The sequence below is a fragment of the Manis pentadactyla genome, chromosome 9 (assembly GCF_030020395.1).
Source record: "Manis pentadactyla isolate mManPen7 chromosome 9, mManPen7.hap1, whole genome shotgun sequence".
NCBI lineage: Eukaryota > Metazoa > Chordata > Mammalia > Pholidota > Manidae > Manis > Manis pentadactyla.
Window position 1 is genome coordinate 111343619 of NC_080027.1, and position 20439 is coordinate 111364057.

General features: G+C 35.9%; 1 protein-coding gene across 6 annotated transcripts in view; it reads left to right on the forward strand.

Annotated features, from left to right (window-relative positions):
- SMG7 (SMG7 nonsense mediated mRNA decay factor) overlaps positions 1-20439 on the forward strand; it is a 77644-nt gene that overhangs the window by 52378 nt on the left and 4827 nt on the right. For 3 of the 6 annotated variants that reach the window (XM_036912572.2, XM_036912573.2, XM_036912577.2), the window contains 13 exons: positions 1122-1193; positions 2066-2216; positions 2590-2725; positions 6461-6623; positions 6967-7123; positions 10055-10125; positions 11538-11598; positions 14104-14223; positions 15153-15579; positions 17441-17585; positions 18022-18401; positions 19048-19419; positions 20188-20337. In XM_036912572.2, the coding sequence (XP_036768467.2) occupies positions 1122-1193; positions 2066-2216; positions 2590-2725; positions 6461-6623; positions 6967-7123; positions 10055-10125; positions 11538-11598; positions 14104-14223; positions 15153-15579; positions 17441-17585; positions 18022-18401; positions 19048-19419; positions 20188-20337 (2405 nt within the window). The remainder of the gene's footprint in view (positions 1-1121; positions 1194-2065; positions 2217-2589; positions 2726-6460; positions 6624-6966; positions 7124-10054; positions 10126-11537; positions 11599-14103; positions 14224-15152; positions 15580-17440; positions 17586-18021; positions 18402-19047; positions 19420-20187; positions 20338-20439) is intronic. The other 3 variants (XM_036912574.2, XM_036912575.2, XM_036912576.2) reach the window with 3 other exon arrangements.

Consider the following 20439-nt stretch of genomic DNA (forward strand, 5'->3'; position numbering starts at 1 on the left):
TTCTTTTAAACTGAGCATTCAGACACAATTTTGATTGTCATCAGAGGAAGCTATAAAATGTAATTTAAGGAAGTTAGATTTTCTCTGTTTTGGGAATGGCAAAGGATCTTGAAGGAAGTAACTTTCATATTAAGATTTAAATTTTATTCAGATTTATGGAGATGTAGGCAAATAATAAACAGCAAAGTATAATCAAAACTCAATTTTTAAAAGTGGTGCCGTAATTTGTAAATTAAAAGTCTGTATTCTTTTGGAACTGCAGGGTTTATAAATTACTCCTTCTGAGGCTAGATTGCCACCTTTTCCTTCCTCCCAGTGCATTAAAAGCTCATTTTTAATTGTTTTCTTTTATGGTTAAATTTGTATTTCCATTTTATATATTTTATCTGGGAATGTCATTTAACTTATTTATTCTTGTTCATTCCTCTAAGTGACCTAAAAAGGTTGTGAAACAAATTAACTATAGGATTATGTTTTAACTGTCCTCAAGTAACAAGGAATGGAGAACATTACTTCTTTAAGTTAAAAGATTTTAGATTTCTTGATGTTGTAAACTCATTGTCTTCATGAGGGTCACAGCAGAGAAGCATCAAATTCTGCAGGGAGATTCAAAAAATAGTGTATTTAGGTTGTTTGGGCTTTCAGTGTTTTCTTTGCACACACATACTTAATATTTCAATAGGTATGAGGCATTATTCAAAATCTCTTTATAGGATATTGAAGAAATACATAATTTCAAGATCATATTGTATAGTGTTTTTTGTTTTGTTTTGTTTTTAAGTGCCTTATAACTCACCCCTTCTTGTGGGCCGGCTCCAGGTCACCAGCATAGTCCATAGTGGGAGCTGGTGACGATGACACTGGAGGACCTGAAAATGGGGGCTAGGTAAGCTTTAAAATCGGTTACATGCTGAATGTCCCAAGTAGGAAAGGCCAGGTGGACAATTCACACATAATCCTATAGTTAATTTGCTTTAAAGTAGTTTCTATTTTTAATGACCTTAAATTAATTTTAATGTGTTTATTATCTTTAGAATTACAACAATAGTTGTTATGGAAATATTACCCTACTGATTGTTTTGTTTGTTTTTAAACTTAAATTTTCTTTTTCTTCCTCTCAGCTCGCTACAGAAACCAGACCAGCCAGGCAGAGTCCTACTATAGGCATGCAGCTCAGCTTGTCCCCTCTAATGGTGAGTGGGCCTCTCATGTCAACCTAGGGTTGGCCCTGATAGTTTATTCTTCACAATAAACTGGAAAATAGCTCAAGGCTCATTTTTCAAGTTTTATGAAAGCAAAAGATGGTGAGTTTTGGTGTTGGTTGTCATATTTTTCCTTTTAAGTGTACATTCTATATAACTGGGAGTGAATTTTTCAAAATAAGATTATTGTTGCCAGTAAAGCAATATAAATAGAATATCCCCTAATGTGATCTAAAATAGTTACTTTGGCTTCCTTTATTACTTGAAGAATAATTATCTCTGTAATACCACTACTTCCCTCCTAGAAAAATTATCTCTCATTGCCTAAAAGATAGTACTTTCGTCTTGTGATGGCCCCAAAATAGGCATTATCAGTGATTCTTGAATTAAGGCAATTACAGCAAATATTTGGTGATGTAAGTCATTCCTGTTACCCACACTGGAGTATCTTTAGATTGGCAAAGACGCCCCTTGAAAGGGTCTCAGGCAGGGCGACAGTGGGGCCCACTGTTTCATGTTGTCTGTGGCTACTTCCCCACTACAGTTGCAGAGTTGAGTAGTTGTGACAGAGACACTTTGGCCAACAAAGCCAAAAATATTTGCTCTCTAGCCCTTTGTGAAGTCTTATTTGAGCATAGAGTGCTCTCTGCTCTAATTGTATGACTTACTAACCTAAACCGAGTATGTACTATCTCTGACGTGTGCTGCTTTACATTATGCCCAGTTGTAATGCAGTCATAAGATGTACTTTATTTAAAACTCCCCATTATTAATGTAAAGGTTTAAAAACTGATCGTCTGTATACTGATAGCAAGACTTTGTTCACCTTGGGTTACTTTGCAATCTTAACTTTCCTCCTCTAGGCCAGCCTTATAATCAGTTGGCTATCTTAGCCTCTTCCAAAGGAGACCATCTGACCACAATTTTCTACTACTGCAGAAGCATTGCTGTGAAGTTTCCTTTCCCAGCTGCCTCCACTAATCTACAAAAGGCACTTTCTAAAGCACTGGAAAGGTAGGGTTGGCTTTTTTCCAAGACTTTACATAACCTGGTAGCCTTCACCCCTGAACTTTGGGCACACTAGGAACAGTTACCTATGCATCTCATTAATATTCGCCTCATTTCTAAACATACAGAGATATTGTAATAGCTTTTTGTGTAGTTGTAGCTGAATTTTGACCAGTCGGCATCTGATTTGTCCCTAGTAGAGAAGTACAGCCTGCTGAATACTGATCTGAGTGTATTGCAGTTAAAAATTTAGTCAGGTGCAGAATTCTCTCCTTGTGTACCAGGTGCTAAAATAATGTGTTTTGCAAACCAAAACCTCCTTTAAGAGGTTTTAGCCATTTTGCTGCTTAAGATTCATGAAGTTCTTCTTTCATTTCAGCCGGGATGAGGTGAAAACCAAATGGGGTGTTTCTGACTTCATCAAGGCCTTTATTAAATTCCACGGTCATGTGTACCTGAGTAAGAGCTTGGAAAAGTTGAGCCCTCTTCGAGAGAAATTGGAAGAGCAGTTTAAGGTTAGATTTCAAAAACAGAAGATGTTTTATCTTAATCAGGAAGTACAAGATTTGGAGGATGCTACCCGTATCTCATTTTTATGTCATTACTGTGAACTGTTGGTTAAATTGGAAGCATATAGAAATCTTACATACAGCATCCCCTCAGTTTAAACCAAGGTGTACTGTCTGTATAAAGAAACAATAGCAACAAAAGACTGGCTGCCATTCGGCAGAAAGTATCAAAGTGGAAAAAAAGCAACTCCTTCCTTCCTTCTCAGACCAAACACCTTTCTTTCTTTCTTAATTTTGAAAGTAGACTTTTGATGGGTACTATATTCTTAGATATGATTCTGTTACCTACTTTATAGATATTTCCATTCTGCAAACTGAGCTCACTATTCTTACTGTACTTTGATTTTGATTCTTCAGGATTTGAGCTAGCTTCTAGCTTAAAGGAAAAGAATTAAGAATTTCATTCAACAAGAATGCATTTTACTAGTTTGTGTAAGTAGATAACATTAAGTAGCCTTTGTTCTGTTTATATATATGAAAATGGTTTGGTATTAGTGTATTAAGTTAGTTTATAAAAAATATATATGTCAAATGTATAAAAATAGTAGATATTTATATATGACATACATAAAAAATATATATGACATAAATATATAAAATATACAATGTAATTTATAACATATGGGAGGAGTCAAAATTAAGTACTAACTTTTTAATTCATTTATTCAGCAAACCTTTGTTGTTTGTCACTGTTTTGGGATTTACAGTAGTAAATAAGATAGTCTCAGAGAACACTTTACATTTCTTCATTACTTTTGGTATTTATATACTTAATTGTTTTACAGTTCTGTAAGTATTATAAAAGTTTCCTATCTAGAGATTGTAGAACTTTGAGAATTCAGAGACATAAATTAGCCAAATATAGTCAGTGTGAAATAGTTTTTAACAGATAATCATTTCTCAGTTGATACTTTTTATTGGCAAGAGATTATACTAAATAACTATAGTAGAAATAATTTGTTTTAAAGTAAGCTTCTAGAGCCCTGTGCTGTTTTGTTTCTCTTGTGATCCATGATTATATATAGAGATGGGTGCATGAAAGGAACAGCTAACTTTTTAATGCACAAGGCTATTCAGCTTGGAAATAACGAAGAAGTTTATACAATTTAATTATAAGTTTTCGGATATATGGAGAATTATAATAAAATAATACATCTTTGTCTTTCCTGAGGTCAGAATTAAAATTGAATCTTAAGACTTTAAGTAAAAATCTATTAAGGGGTTGCTGAGGATTCTGTCCTCTCTTTTGAGACCTTAAAAGTGAGATTGACAGCCATCTTTTTTGGGTGGTTTAGATGCAGTCCTATTTAATAGCAGGGGCTTGGAACAGGTGACCTCTTGAGATTGCTTCTATCTCTGGTTCTATGAAAGATATACTCCCTAGATGGGGAGGGAAGGGGAACCTGCCCTAATGAGGTCTCCTGTATGTAAATTATTCTAGTTTAGAATTTAGTCAATTTTGCATTTGAGGTTCAACCTCAGACACTAATGTTCTCTTTAGGTATATATTTGTGTATGTGAGGTTCTTGTTGGGTGTATGTGGACAATTGCTAAAACCACTTTGAAGTACCATTTCAACGCTCCGAAGTTTAAACTTGGTATGAGGCAGATCTATTTTAAAACTTACCCAATAGTGAAACATCAGAAAAACATTGTTGAAGTGAGATTTTAGCATAGTTGAGTAAATAATTCAAAAGTATTTCTAAAGCATATGTAGATAATTAGTATCGTCTACATGTAATCTTCAGTGTGTCATGTCTAACTAGAAATCTTTAGCTACTAAGCAAAAATATTTACCAAGTTTAGGCTCATTGAAGGATTTAAGGCCTAGAGTTTAGGAAATGAGATGGAAGGCTTTTTTTATGTTAAATATGTGCTGTTTCCTAATGGTATTTAGTTCAGTATATTCCTCAACTGCTGTTGAAAGTGTCCTTGAGTAACCAAAAAAGTAGCCCTCTACTTACTACAGTACAACCTAAACTTTACAGAATTACAACTGAATAATTAATTGCACATTCTAAAGATCTGGGTTATTCCTTCTGTAAGTGTTTGTTGAGTATTTTCTCTGGACCATGCACTTTCTAGGCTCTGGGAGACAACAGGGGAGAATAAGACAAAATCTTTACCTTCATGAACTTTTGCTAGTACTAGGCTGCACTCATACATTAATGCTTCTGTGCATACACTAGAAATCCTTTCAAGTGCTGTGATTCTGTTCTCTGGGACATTGTCTTCTAAAATAAGACAGTGGATTTATAGATACAAGGGATACATTGCTATATTATACTTATGAAAAATGCTTTTTATAAAACACAAATTAGTATTCTCATTTTATGACAGTATCATGCATTTGTATAAATGGTCAGCTTATCTAGAAGTTGGATGTAGATATAAAAGAAGTAGTTAGGGAGAATTCTGGAGAAGAGAGAGGATTTCAGGACATTTTGAAGAAAGAAAAAGCCCTTGGAAAAGGAGTCAGCATTCTAGATGTATGTACTGGAATGGCAGATGGCAAGGAGATTGAGAGATATGAGGAAGAGTAAAGTGGAATGGAATTGTGATTTCCTCCAATGATAGTATGAAAGATCTTGGTAACAGAATCATAGAGCTTATTCTGGATATTTCAGATTCCTGATTTAAATAGGAAAAAAAAAACCCTCAATAGACTGGACAAAGGCAGCTCTAAATTTCTAAGATGGTAGGATCTCTTGTCACAGTTGGTAGAACTGTAAGTAAGGTTCTTGCCCGCCATAAGGCTAGTGACAGTGAACCCCTTACTGTTTCCAAAGATGTTCCCTGAGGAGGAAGGGAAGATGGCTATGGCTGATGTGTAGGGTGAAATCAGTGTGTCATCTCTAGTAGCTATCAACTTTGATAGGAACTTGCCTTTGAAAAATATTTTTTGTATGAATAATCTTAAGCTTCTGCAGATATTCAGGTAGAAGGGTGGTTAAGTTGAGTCAGTAGGTGAATTTTTCCTTATAGCTGTTTGTTGTGAACACATAGTTATTAGGTAAAAGAAAGTTTGATGATGCATGTACTTAGCTAATAGGGGAAAATGTCAGTGTAATAGTTTGTAGAAGTGTTTTAGTGTATCATTTACCCTGTGTTCTAGAGTGTGTTCTTGATATATACCTTGTTTATAAATAAGTTTCTTTAAATGTGGTAGGCTTTTGAAAGAGTAAATTTTATGACAAATTTGGAAGTCATATGTTAAATAACAAGAGTTCAAAAACATATTTTTCAGTCATTTTGTTTGAAATTTGTTTTTCACTATGCGCATCTTTCTACTCATTGGCTCAAATTTAATATTTTAATGTGTATGCACCTCTTACAAAACAACTACTAATGGATTAAGGATGTATACATTTACTGATGGATCCCCCCAAAACTTTTTTCTCAGGTCATATTAAAAATATATATAGTTTCTCAGGGAAAAAAAATATATTGTAAGAAACAGCTTAAACAACTCCATGGTATCTGGGTTAATTCCTTTCAAGGCAAAGAGTCAGCAGGAGAAACATCAGGCTAGAAATAAAATACTGGGATTAAGAGTGGAACAGTTTACTCATCTGTAACTCTACTGTTAGGCCTGTGGCTCTACATGCAGACTGCCAGTTTCATCTTGAAGATGGCTCCTGTTGTAGATAATGTATGTAGTATTCCTGTCTTCTTTTACAGAGGCTGTTATTCCAAAAAGCTTTCAACTCTCAGCAGTTAGTTCACGTCACTGTCATTAACCTGTTTCAACTTCATCACCTTCGTGACTTTAGCAATGAAACAGAGCAGCATAGTTATAGCCAAGATGAACAGTTGTGTTGGACACAGTTACTGGCCCTCTTCAGTGAGTATTAAATCATTTAACTTCCTGTGCCATTTTCTCTGGAAAGCATACTTAGGCATCTTCATCATTGTAACAAAGCATTAGTGACAAAAATGTGTCCTCTGTTTCTTAATATTGACATGGGAGGCCTCAACCCTAGGTCTCTCCTTTTATCTCTCCTTTTATCTGCTACCACCCCCTCATCAACTGTATCTACAACATTTTAACATGGGAAAGCAAATGCCTTTTTTAGAAAGAAGCTGTAAGCTAAGTAGGATACAGCAGAAAGCTCATGATACTTTTAATTTGGAGTGGTTCAAAGTTTCAAGTGTCTTATGCTTTCTGAATACACTTTTTCTTTAAGTGTCTTTTCTTGGCATCCTGTGCAAGTGTCCTCTCCGGAACAAGTCTCAGGAGGAGTCCTACAGCACCTATCCCCTTCCTGCAGTCAAGGTCTCCATGGACTGGCTGAGACTCAGACCCAGGATCTTTCAGGAGGCAGTGGTAGATGAAAGACAGTAGTAAGTATCTGAGAATTTCTTGTTAGCTTGTATGTTTTATTTGTTTGATATTCAAAGATATGTATGTAGAAACTGTTTTCTAAAATGCAACATTTAAACAATGGAAGACTGTATTTTTCCACCTACTCTCTGGAAATTGAACTGAAGACCTCTTTGTATGCTTTTCATTTGTTTGTTTGAGTTCTTCATCTGATTACAGTCTTAAGGATTTCTGACTCCTGTGTGCTCCCTCTATTCCTGTTTGCCATCCTGGGGAAAAGATATTTTTATATTTCAAAATGAAATTGAAATGAACCCAGTACAGTATGCTCCAATTTTCTGTTTAGGAGTTGAAGGGAAGAGATTTTTGCTTCTTCCATTTTCTTTCTGTGAGCTTTTGATGTTTCCTTACAGTAATACCCAATTTAAATTACATTTGTTTGTTTTAAGCATAGATTTCTGTAAGTTACTTTGGCTCTCTCATTTACTCTGTAATCTCTACTCAGAATAATTCTGACACAGTTCTAGGAACTACTGATTTTACAAAGACAAATGAAAGCTTTCAGTTTACCTTTGATTATAGGAATAAATACTTCCAATAAGCCGTTGTAGTGAGTAGGAAGTTCCTCCCATACATATTTTGATGATGGGTATAAGGAGAATCTCTGAAATTTCTGTTTTGTGGCTCAACATCTACACATTGACCAAGGTCACAACCTAGTAGTCGCCTAGCCACATTTAAGACGCTGTGATCCCTATATTGTGTAATTCTCTTTTCTTTTTCCCCTCAAACCAAACCTGTAAGCTCCATCAATTTTGACATTCTCATGGGTAGTATTTAGAGCATAGCATGGCATACCACACGTCTCCTTCCTGTGTCAATGTCTGTATTACTAAGTAATTCATACTTTGAGACATTGCTTCATTCCACAAGATTCTCATTTCTTGATTTAGAGGCTATACAATTTTCCTTCTCTTCTATATTTTAGAACCCAAACTTGTGTTGCTTTTTTTTTTGTTGTTGTTCAATAACCTGTATCAGCAATGCTATGAAAAAATAATTCTGTGTTTTGTATTTGCTTATATTTATGGGCAGGGATTGATTGTTTTGTTTTGTTTTGTTTTGTTTGTTCCTAAACAGTGACCTTTTTGGCCTGTTCTGTGTGTTCCCATTTCTTGTCATGGATATTCAGCCAAAAGGAATAGTTTAATTTATAAACATTTTTTTCTTCTTTCTTCTCTATCATTTACTCTTCTCCTTCCTGCTATGAGATTATCAGGATCTTTAGAATTATGCTCTTGCAGGTATTTCATTCCATCTTAAATTACAATACTATTCATACTAAAGAGTAGTGTGAGGTATTTTAAAATTGGAGGTTTTCCTTATACGTTTGATACATTAAAGTAATAATCTTCATTTATATCTTTGAAGTAATGAAAAAACAATCCCTCTTTGTGAATTCAAAATTTATATATATTCAAATAATCTTCACTTTCTACTTTCAGAATTTTTTCGATCTCTAGAACTTGTGATCTGCCTTCTTTTTCAACTGTCTTGTAATTTTTATATCCTCAAATGCTTATAGCGGACATTCATTCTTCAATGTTTCTTTCCTTATATGTTTTTTTTATGTATGTTTATTTGTTTTTTTTTTTAAGTAGATTATTCCCATATTTCAAAGTGCAGAACTGTCAGTTGTCAAATTCCAGTTTTTTTCCATGGTGAAATTAGTTATATCAAATACATTTCTGTAGCCTGGGCCCCTCAGCCTAGGCTTTTTTTTCCCCCTATTTTTTTTTCTGAGTTCTCCAGGATTAATTTATTGTATAATTGGAAGTTTATACTTCTTAATCCCATTCACCTATTTCACTCATTACTTCCCTCAGTTGCCCTCTCTTGTGGTAACCATCAGTCTATTCTATTGGTTTTTTTGTTTGTTTGTTCATTTGTTTTTTTCTACATTCCACATGTAAGTGAAATCATGATATTTGTCTTTCTTTGTCTGACTTATTTCACCTAGCATAATACCCTCCAGATCCGTCCGTGTTGTCACAGATGGAAAGATTTTATTCTGTTTCATGGCCAAGTAATATTCCATTGTGTATATGTACCACATCTTTTTATCCATTCATCTATCAGTGGATGCTTAGATTGCTTCCATATCTTGGCTATTGTAAATAATGCTATAATAAACATAGGAGTGCATATATCTTTTTGAATTAGTGATTTTGTTTTCTTTGGGTAGGTTCCCATGAGTAGAAATACTGGGTCATGCAGTATTTCCTAGCTTTCTTTTAAAGCACATTTTTCACCAACATTGGTTGTCATAAATTCTAAGAAAAGCTTAATATATTACCTTAGGTAGAATATGATTAGTCTTAATATTTTTACTTAAATATTTAAAATAATATTTCACAAACTTTTGCAAAAATTAACTGTGTATAAGGAAACAGAGTTTAGAAGGAAACATGTTGCAATGTGTAGACTTTTTTCTCTTATAAAAAGGCATATTCATTACTTTAAACAGAATGTGAGTTGGCTATGGTATAAATCATACCCTGTAACAGGTTAAGAACTAGCTGTGGGTTGTACAACTGATAATAATGTATGTGAAAGTTCTGTAAAAGCATATGTTGTTTCTCTAGTCAAAGTTAGTAAATACCAATTTTCAGTGTTTAAAACTGTCAAATTGTTTTCACTAGTTGTTACATTAGGAGCGGGGGAGTGGTCTACACTAGTAGGGCTCTATCATGGAAATATGACCCTACTGGTGTATCTTTTATGTAGATATCTTTGAAAATATGTTTCAGGAAATCATACAGCCTTTAAAATGCTGAAGCAAGGGAAAAATACATAAAGTTTAGGTCCTATAGAAAACATTTTCATGGCTTATTAACGTTTTGGTTTCTTGTGTGTTAAAATAAAATCTGAACTCTCTCTTTAATTTACAGTATTTGGCCCTGGCTAATTTCTCTTCTAAATAGTTTCCATCCCCATGAAGAGGATCTTTCAAGCACTAATGGTAAGGACTGTCTTAACCTTATGTGGCTGACATTGTTCTCCATCACTAATAGTAAAAAACACATTTTTATTGTTAAGTGTTTGACTTTAAATTCAGTGTATCAGAAGTGAGTCTCAACTTTACACTGAGTAAGTGGATAGAAGTAGAGGTAATATTTTTCCAGCTCTTTCAGCAGCTTATTCTGTGTAGGTACATTTGAATCATAGTGCAGAGAATGCAATACCTTCAGATTCTTTCCATCATCTTCTCTTCCTCCTCATTTTTATTTGTAAAAGAAGCTAATGTGATTGTGTGCCTCTTTATCCCCCCCAAACCTCAGTTGTAATAAAAGTTGGTCATGGGGATGAAGTTCAGCATGGAGAATATATCATGATTCTGGAACATCTTTCTATGTTGACAGAAACTGCACTAGTTGGGATGAGGATTTAATAGTGGTGTGTAACTGTTGAATCACTGTGTTGTATACTTAAAACCAATATAATACTGAATATCAACCATACTTCCATAAAAATAAATAAATAAGTAAAAGAAACTAATGTGAACAACATTGCTCTGTGGAAGTAATACCTTTTTATCAGAGCATTTGGGACATACAGACATAAAGAATGGAAGTCATCTGTAGTTCTTGCATACAGAGATACTTTGTGTTGTTCACATGATAGTGTATTTTCCTTGGGCCTTTTTTTAACGTGTATATACACACACCTGCATTAAATTGGTATCAGATAAAGCTTTGTACCTGCTTTTTAAATTTAATGTTATATTGTTAGCACTTTGCTTTGTCATTTTAAACATGTTGAAAAATGATTTTTACCTGTCTGCATAATAGTCTGTCCTGTGGATATACCATTACTTAATCATTGTCCATTTAAAAATTTTCTCCATTATAAATAATCCTGCACTCAACAATCTGTAGTTGACTCCTTTCTGAATATTTTTCTTTTATTAGATCAATGCTGCTCAAGTATTAATTTGCAAATGTATCACCTGGGATGTAAAATGCAGTATATGATTTATTAGATGTGGGATAGTGCTCAAGATTCTGCATTTCTTACAAACTCCCAGTGTTATTATTGACTACTCTGATAACAAGAAGATAATCTTAACATTGGGATTATCTGAGGCTGTAAATCTGTAAGACTGCTGAAAAAAAGTCCATTGTACCCTTCTCCTCAGCACTGAGTAGTAGCTGAGTATTCATTCAGACAGTATCTCTGGCGCTCAGAGATAGCATGCAAGTATCAGACAGGTAAGTTATTTTATTAGGATTACTCTAAAGAAGAGCAGAGAACTATGAGCATTAGAGGTAGCTTATTTTTGTAAAAAGATACTCATTTTCTCTGATAAGTGAGCAGCAATATGCTGTATTTTAATTAAAGTATTTACAAATCTTGAATTCTTCCCTTCTCTAGCTACACCACTTCCAGAGGAGTTTGAGTTACAAGGATTCTTGGCTTTGAGACCTTCTTTCAGGTGGGTGGCAGTAGATTTATTTCTTTGTCAGTGAATGCTGTATTTAAATGAATTGGGCTTGGGTGTAGAAGAACCTTGATCTATTCCAGCTATGTTTTATTTTCATAATAACAACTAATATTGAAAGTTTTTTGATGTGAAATGGATTTGTATATGTCATGCCTTTAAATCCTGGGTAATGCTGATACTGAGTGCTTTAAGAAACACGGAGGAAAAGAAAACTGCTTCTCCCAAGTGACACTTTGTCATTGAATTTTACCTTTTATACTTTTCTTGAAATAAAAGGGAAAGTTTCAAAAATGGGAACCAAAAGTAAACCAAAGGATACTTACTGCTTGACATATATATCAATAATAATAAAGCATTGTTTTTCCAGTCATCCTTTTCTCTTCCTCCTCTTTCAGAGGAATAACTTCTATTCCTTTTCAAGTCTAATGCTTTCATATGTGCCCTTGATCCCATCCCTTCCTGTATCCCCAAGAACCTTGCTCCATTTGTTTTTCTCTCTGCATTGTATTTCTAGTATCTTTTAATTACTTTAACAAAACGAAAATTTCCTTTTAGCCTGGTAACATTCAGATATGCCTTATTGTTTTTGAAAAGTTAAGTTCACAACCCCACCTTTCTCTATTGTTGCCCTATCTTTCCCTTCATCATCAGACTTCCTAAAATAGTAGTATGGGCTAACCTTACTAAAACTCTACTTTACTCTCAGTCATTTCTCAGCCTACTGCAACTAAACTTTCAGGGCTCTCCTAGCTACCAGATTCCATTAGCTTCTTTGTGGTTTCATCCTATCTAATTTTCTGTAGGGTTGAGTGTGTTGATCCCCTTCCGTTGTGAAACCTTCTTTTTCTTAGCTCTGTGACACCACTCTTCTCCTACCCTCAACGCTCAGCCTCTTTTACTCCTTCTTTTGTACTACATGCCTCAGAAAATGAGTGATCTTGTCTTTTTCCCTTGCTTTTTTTTTCCCCACTTTCTGCATTCTTCCTGGAGATCAAATCCAGCCCTTTGTTATAAGCTTTCATCTCATGGATAGAAGTCCAAAATTTTCACTGCTGACTTCTTTTGGAGTTTGGACTCAGATTTCTAGCAATCGGATCTGCCTTATGCATTCAGACCTTTAACATGACCAAAAATGAGCTTACATTTTCCATTTTGGTCAGCATAAGAACGATCTTCTTTCTGTTTTATCTGTGTGCTATTATCCACACAGGATAATCTAATTAATCTAATTAATGTAATCTAAATTAAATAATCTAAAAATTGGTTATTTCTGTTAAACTTTCTCACTAAGTGTTTATAAATTCTGTGTTTAAAATTTCAGTTCCACCTTCTCCCATTTATTTCCCTATGGTTCAGGCTTTTATCTCCATTTAGCTGGAATATAAAAAAGCTTTCTAATCAATCTCCCTTCTTCAAGTCCTTCTCCCACAGTCCATTTCTATCCAGCTTTCACAATGGTATTTTTAAAGTATAGGCCTGATGATGTCACATTACTAACAGGAAAACTTCAGTTATCCACCCCAGTTGTTTCAGTATCTTTTTTAACTTGATGTTCAAGTGCTTCAGTTTTCCACCCGTATTTTTCTATCACTATCTGTTGCTTAATTTTTCAGCTATATTTTCTGCTTCTTGTACCCTCCTCTTCTCTAACGCTTATACCTACTGTTTGTTCACTGTGTCCTATTCCTAAGTAACTATTTTTATTGCTTCAAGATCTTATTCATGCTATGCCTAGAACATTCCCTTTTCCTCTTCTGCCCTTCCCGTACCAACCTGTAAGCACTTACCCATACCTGTTAAGGTCTATCTCAGATATCACTCCATGAACCTTTCAGAGCTTATCGAAGGAACTAATTACTATACTGTTTTATTCTTTGCATAGTTCTTATCATAGTACTCATCACAATTATTTGTTCCTTAAGGTAGGGACTATTTCTCATTTATCTTTATGTCTTCAACATCCAGCCTACTACCTGCAATTCTTAGACATGAAAAAAAAAACGTATACTGAGTTTGAATGTTAATACGTTTTTTGCTCTGTATACTTGATGATATTTACATACTTCTGATTTAGATAGGGCCACCTTAAAGTGGACAGATTAATATTATTCATTAGAATAGGCATCTCAGAGACCCTTAGCATTGCCATAGTCATTCCAACCCAGTTACTTAGAATGCAAGGTAAGTGTTAATGAAAATCTTATTCTCACAGTAAACAGTCTTTCCTAATAAAAGGTTGTGATTTATTTGAGATCTCAATTAGTGAAATATAAGTAAAGATATGTTAATGTAATGAATTTGTATATTGTTTTTTCTGCTTTGTTTCATTGTACTTAAAATTTTTGGAAGTAAAAATTCAAACAAATGCAGTTGGTTACATCAAACAGTGAGCCTGTGTGGAAAATCTGAAGCCATTGAAGTTAATTAGGGGAACTTAGTTGCCTGGAAATATCTTTAGCAGTTTAATTTTCTATAATTTGCTTACATCAATTTTAGGAACTTGGATTTTTCCAAAGGCCACCAGGGTATTACCGGAGACAAAGAGGGTCAGCAACGACAAATACGGCAGCAGCGCTTGATCTCTGTAGGCAAGTGGATCGCTGATAATCAACCAAGGTATTCTTCATCAGATACACACATACACACACACGCACGCACGCACACACACCGCTGTTTTTCAGGCTTGGTATAATGCTGTTGATTATAAACTCTTAAGTCGAGTGTTGGTAACATAACATCAAACTGTGACTCTAGTGATCATAAGTATACTCCTTATTTAATGTCTTCCCATTACACTGCCTGTTGTAGAGAAATTGGCCTTGTCTCCCTTGTTTATCATGAATTTCTGCTCCAGTTTGTGACCATCTTTGTCAATCTAACTAAATTGTATGTTCACAGTTGTAGTGATTTGTATTGATAGTGAGATGGTGGTCAGTTTCCATCTGGACAGACCAGGACGGTGCTGGTGGTTGGTTAAATACCAAGCAAATGTGGTAGTTGGTGTATTGGAAAGGGCACAGGTTTTAGAGTCAGATGGGTTTGACTTCAGTTTCTAGTTGTGCCATTTTCCTGGGAGTGTGTCCTTAGGATCTCCCAAGTTGACTGTAACCTTTGCATAGCAGTAACTATTTCATATTCATTTTTGTATTTAGGTTGCTGTCATACTGCGAGAACTTAAATGTTTGCATGTTAAGGTGAACTTACTACTTCTGAGCTTCAGTTTTCACACCTATAATATAGAAATTATAGATAGCTACTTTAAAGACCTAGCCTTGTGCCTTATACTTAAAACATGCTCAGTAAATATAACTCTAATTATTAGAAAATATTTAAAGGGCATGGAATGTGTTGTGGTATTAAGTGTGGTAAGAATCTGAATTTCTCCGTAACTACTTTTTTGTTACCTAAATACACACTGTTATATCTTGCTGTTTCCAAGTTTTTAGGGCTGGGAATGTATTGACTGTTGGATCCATTCACAGGTCAATTATCATTGGTTTTTGGGTTCATGTTTTTCATATATGGATTTATTTTTACTTTTTTAGGCTGATTCAGTGTGAAAATGAGGTAGGGAAATTATTGTTTAATACAGAAATCCCAGAGTTAATACTGGAAGACCCCAGTGAAGCCAAAGAGAACTTCATTCTGCAAGAAACATCCATGATAGAGTCACTGGCTGCAGACGGGAACCCAGGACTGAAATCAGTGCTGTCTACAGGCCGCAGTCTAAGCAACAACTGTGACACAGGAGAGAAACCAGTGGTCACCTTCAAAGAGAACATTAAGCCACGAGAAGTGAACAGAGACCAAGGAAGAAGTTTTCCTCCCAAAGAGGTGAGAAGGGACTATAGCAAAGGAATAACTGTAACTAAGAATGATGGAAAGAAGGACAACAACAAGAGGAAAACAGAAACCAAGAAATGCACCTTAGAAAAGTTACAGGAAACAGGAAAGCAGAATGTGGCAGTGCAGGTAAGCTGTATTTGAACTATAAAGAAGGTAGAGGAAGGCTCACACAAAAGGCAAGGTTTTTCATTTTGTTCCTAAAGTCTTGAGAACTGGTTATTGTGGAAGCTTGAATGCATTCTTCAAATGCTGCATAGGAAAGGCCTATAAAGAGCTATAGTAGAAGGTAACTTCGTTAGCTCTTGGGAATTAAAATGTGATAAGAATCTTGACCTGAATTGCCATTTTTCCAGTCCTTTCCAATTTAAGTGGTTTGACATGACCAGTTGCAGAGCTGTCAATTCCACAAAGAATTATATTTTCTTTGGAAGGCGTAATTGCCATTTGTTAATGCTATAGTGGGAAATTTAGGGTCTTTTACAGAACCAAGAGTATATTAAGGCTTTTATAGTTGGTTCTTTTTTTTTTGTTTTTATTTCCAGATTCATTATCCACAATTAAAGTATATTCTTGGAAAAAGATGAGGCCCTTTTTCTTCACATTTATACCTGTCCCTGCCAGTAGCATTATATCACTTCAGTGTTCTTCTGGCTCAAGGGAATTTGTACAGCAAGGACCCAAGTTTCTTGCTGGGAAAAGATGAAACATTGCTCAGTTACTTGTGACTTTGTTCTTTTTTTTTTTTAATTTCTTTTCAGTGAGATACAGATAATTTGATTTCAGTAACAGAAAAGGGTCTTCACTCTCTGCTGGTTTTATTAATACCAACCTTTATGTTTGAATAAATACCTAAGTGGCCATTTGATTTTAATAACACTCTTTGTCAGAAGTGTTTGTAGTAGGCATAGGAACCTTCCTTCCATTATTGAAGGCTGCTTACAAATGAACAGACGTTCAATATCTCTTCCTTAAAGCTCTTTTTTTCAGCAGGGTTGGGAGTGTGGAGAAGGAAGAAATAAAAACAATAGTTCAAGTTAAAGATTAATGACAAGGGGAGAAATAGGAAAAAACATGGTAGATATTAAGAAAAGGCAAGGCAAGAGAAAGGGGTGCTGGGGAAAGGCAAGGAGAAAAAGCAAATGAGCTATAAAACCGAAGGACCAGTGTTCTAGGGATAAAGAATCCAGCATTTCCTGCCTGCTCTGCCTCCATTCTCTGTAAATGCTTCCCAATAAAGTCCAGACTGGAAATAAAATCTCCTTTCCAGTCTCTTAGCCTTCTTAAATCTGCTTATGATGATTAAAGAAAGTCTGACAGTAGTCACTGTATCACCACCCCCTGTACCTAAATTTTCTGTAAATGCTACCTATTTTCCCTCATTTTACTCATCTGGAGCAGCACATATGGCATCTACTTCCCCTGGTGTCATGTGTAGGATCTCGGGTCCTGTTCCTTACTGTTGAAAGTATCTATTTATTCTGAAGGGTGGTGCAGTTACAGGGTGGAGGGTGGATGCCTAACTTGTGCACTTAAGCTGCTCAAATGAAATTAAACTGAGGGACAAAGTATCTCACCTGTGGTATGATGGTCATTATTAATTCATAATTTATGTATGTTGTTTAATGAATCAGAGTATAAAGGGCCCTGGGACCCATAACAGGTGGCTTAACATCATAGGCAAATTTTTTAAACTACTGGCATCACTGTGTCTCATTTGTAAAATGAGTGATCTCAAGCCTTTACCATATTTAGCATTTTTGTGATTTTATGAAAGCAAAATACATGAGTAAAACTAAGCCTTTAATATCTTTTATTGGTAATTAAACTTTTGATTTTTCCCATTTTTAATTTAGGTGAATTTAAATATCTTCAGCATATATTCTTGTTTGACATGCTGGAGTTTTAAATATTTCCTTAGAGTAGGTTCTTCATTTTGACACATGTGATGAGTTTCAGATTGTTACAGTTTTGTTTCTGTTGATCATAGGTAAAATCTCAGACAGAACTAAGAAAGACTCCAGTATCTGAAGCCAGAAAAACACCTGTCACTCAAACCCCAAGTCAAGCAAGTAGCTCCCAGTTCATCCCCATTCATCACCCTGGAGCTTTCCCTCCTCTTCCCAGCCGGCCAGGTAAATATATGTTTTGTAGTTTCTTCTACTTAACCCCATCTGTGTAGTAGTTTCTATTCACTGAGTAACTTACACTCTATTGGAGTGACATTACTAAAGCATAATGTTAAAAGGTAAAAGGAAATTCTTTTTTTCCTAACGTTTATGAAATTATGTTTGAGCCATTCCTCTGTAATTTATATAAACCACTGTCTTACCTCTAAGCATGGCATTTAAGGAACCACTTCTTTCCTGTTAGAAGTAGTAGCCAGTATTCTGTATTTTAATTCTTCAAATCAAGTTAAAGATGACACTTATCAGTCTCACTTGATGATTGATCCCTGCATTTTATAATTTATTAGAAGACCTACATTCCACCCCACTCTAAAATGACTTATTTTTGCCTTTCTTTTGCTAAGTTTCTTTAGAACTAAAGCTATGTTCTTCTATTTTGAAGGGTTCCCGCCCCCAACGTATGTTATCCCCCCTCCTGTGGCATTTTCTATGGGCTCAGGTTACACCTTCCCAGCTGGTGTTTCTGTCCCAGGAACCTTTCTTCAGCCTACAGCTCACTCTCCAGCAGGAAACCAGGTGCAAGCTGGGAAACAGTCCCACATTCCTTACAGCCAGCAACGGCCCTCTGGACCAGGGCCAATGAACCAGGGACCTCAACAACCACAGCCACCTTCCCAGCAACCCCTCACATCTTTACCAGCTCAGCCAACAGCACAGACAACAAGCCAGTTGCAGGTTCAAGCTCTAGCTCAGCAACAGTCCCCTACGAAAGCTGTGCCGGCTTTGGGGAAAAGCCCTCCTCACCACTCTGGATTCCAGCAGGTAAGTTACAGTTGTATGCACTGTCCAGCTGAGTCAGGAGAGAGAGGAGGGCTGAAATTATTCTGTGTTTGATTTATTAAAAATACTAATTAAGCTTTCAGATACTTCTTGCATAGATTTGTAATGATATGGGGAACACAAGAATATTCTTGCTATTGATGAAAGTTCAAATATTTTTACTCTTGTGAAAATGATAGATCTTACTACCATTCTTTGCTGGTACTACTACTCAGCTTTTTATGGAAAAAAGATTTTCTGTGAATAATTCTCTCCTATTTGAACATAAACTACAGTAAGGAAACAGAATCATAATCTTGATGAGTGTTAAGAGAAATATAACACCAATCTTAAATATTATATCCTTGAAATAAGAAGAGGAAACACACACACACACACATTCACGAAACCTCCTAAGTAATTGAATTGAAAGAGAATATGAAGTTCAGTGCACATGATCTGTTCCCAGAAAGCTCCATGTATTAAACATCCTTGAGGATAAAAGAAACTGCTACATTGCCTAGAGTTTTCTTGGTTGTAGAGCTTTGTTGATTGTAAAATCTCTCAAGTTCATTTTGATTCCTGAGTATTGAGTGTAAGCAACATTGCATTTTATCCTCATCTTGATGACAGGCATCTCTTTTTTTAGTATCAACAGGCAGATGCCTCCAAACAACTGTGGAATCCCCCTCAGGTTCAAGGCCCATTAGGGAAAATCATGCCTGTGAAACAGCCCTACTACCTTCAGACCCAAGACCCCATAAAACTGTTTGAGCCGTCATTGCAACCCCCTGTAATGCAGCAGCAGCCTCTAGAGAAAAAAATGAAGCCTTTTCCCATGGAGCCATATAACCATAATCCCTCAGAAGTCAAGGTCCCAGAATTCTACTGGGATTCTTCCTACAGCATGGCCGATAACAGAGCCATAATGGCACAGCAAGCAAATCCGGACCGCAGGGGCAAACGGCCACCCGGAGTCTTCCGTCCAGAGCAGGATCCTGCGCCCAGGATGCCATTCGAGGTGTGTGTCCTTTCCTGTCACCAAGCACATTGGAGATAGGTCTGGAGCTCCGTATCTTTTGAATTTCTCAAGTAGATGTTTATTATAAAGGTCACTGTCATTCATTCGTGCTACAGAATGCTGCCGAGTAATGGGTACAGCTCTGGTTTCCCCCTTCACAATTGCATAGTACGTTTGGTTTGGGGGAAATGAAGAATTCTGTTACTGAATTTGAACTGTGATGGTCTGGCAGAGAAATCGTGCAGATATCTCTCTAACAGCATGTTAGAGAATTCTGAAACAAAGGTTCAGTTGGGCTGAATCATCTAAGTTTAAAAATAGGTTTACTGCATATTTAAACAAATTGCTTTCTGAGAGGAACAAAGTCAGCCAGTTGTCTGTGATGGTGGGGTTCCCCTTCCTTGCCCTTTATTCATGAGAAACAGGTGTGTGTTTGTAACTTAAAAAGAGCTGTTTCTCTCAGCACACGATATGCTAACCACTTTGCTCTGTCGCATTGTTTTACTCACTAGCCACATTAACCTTTTACATTCTGCTTTGTGTTTGTCAGTACTTTTGCTTCTTTCTGTTGTCTTGATCTTTCTCTACCACTGTCCTTATGTACTTTGCTTTTTTTTTCAGAGCCTTTTCCTCTTTGCATAATACTGTGGGGCTGTTAATTACTTCCTTCTTGACTTTCATTGCCTCTGTCCCCTTAATCATGCTACTTACTCCTCTGTGCTTTTGTCATCCCTTATTGCATCTCATTGTGATCCTTTCTGTCACTAGGACCCCAAGGGCTCCCCTCTGCTTCCTCCGGACCTGTTAAAGAGTCTGGCTGCCTTGGAGGAAGAGGAAGAGCTGATTTTTTCTAACCCTCCTGATCTTTACCCAGCTCTACTGGGGCCTCTCGCCTCTCTTCCTGGACGAAGCCTCTTTGTATGTATTTGACATAATTCTTCCTGCTCTAACCCCAGTTTCTCGTCTGAGTTTTTATAGTACTTGGAGTAGATGATTTTTTCTTTCTGGGGCCTGCCTTCT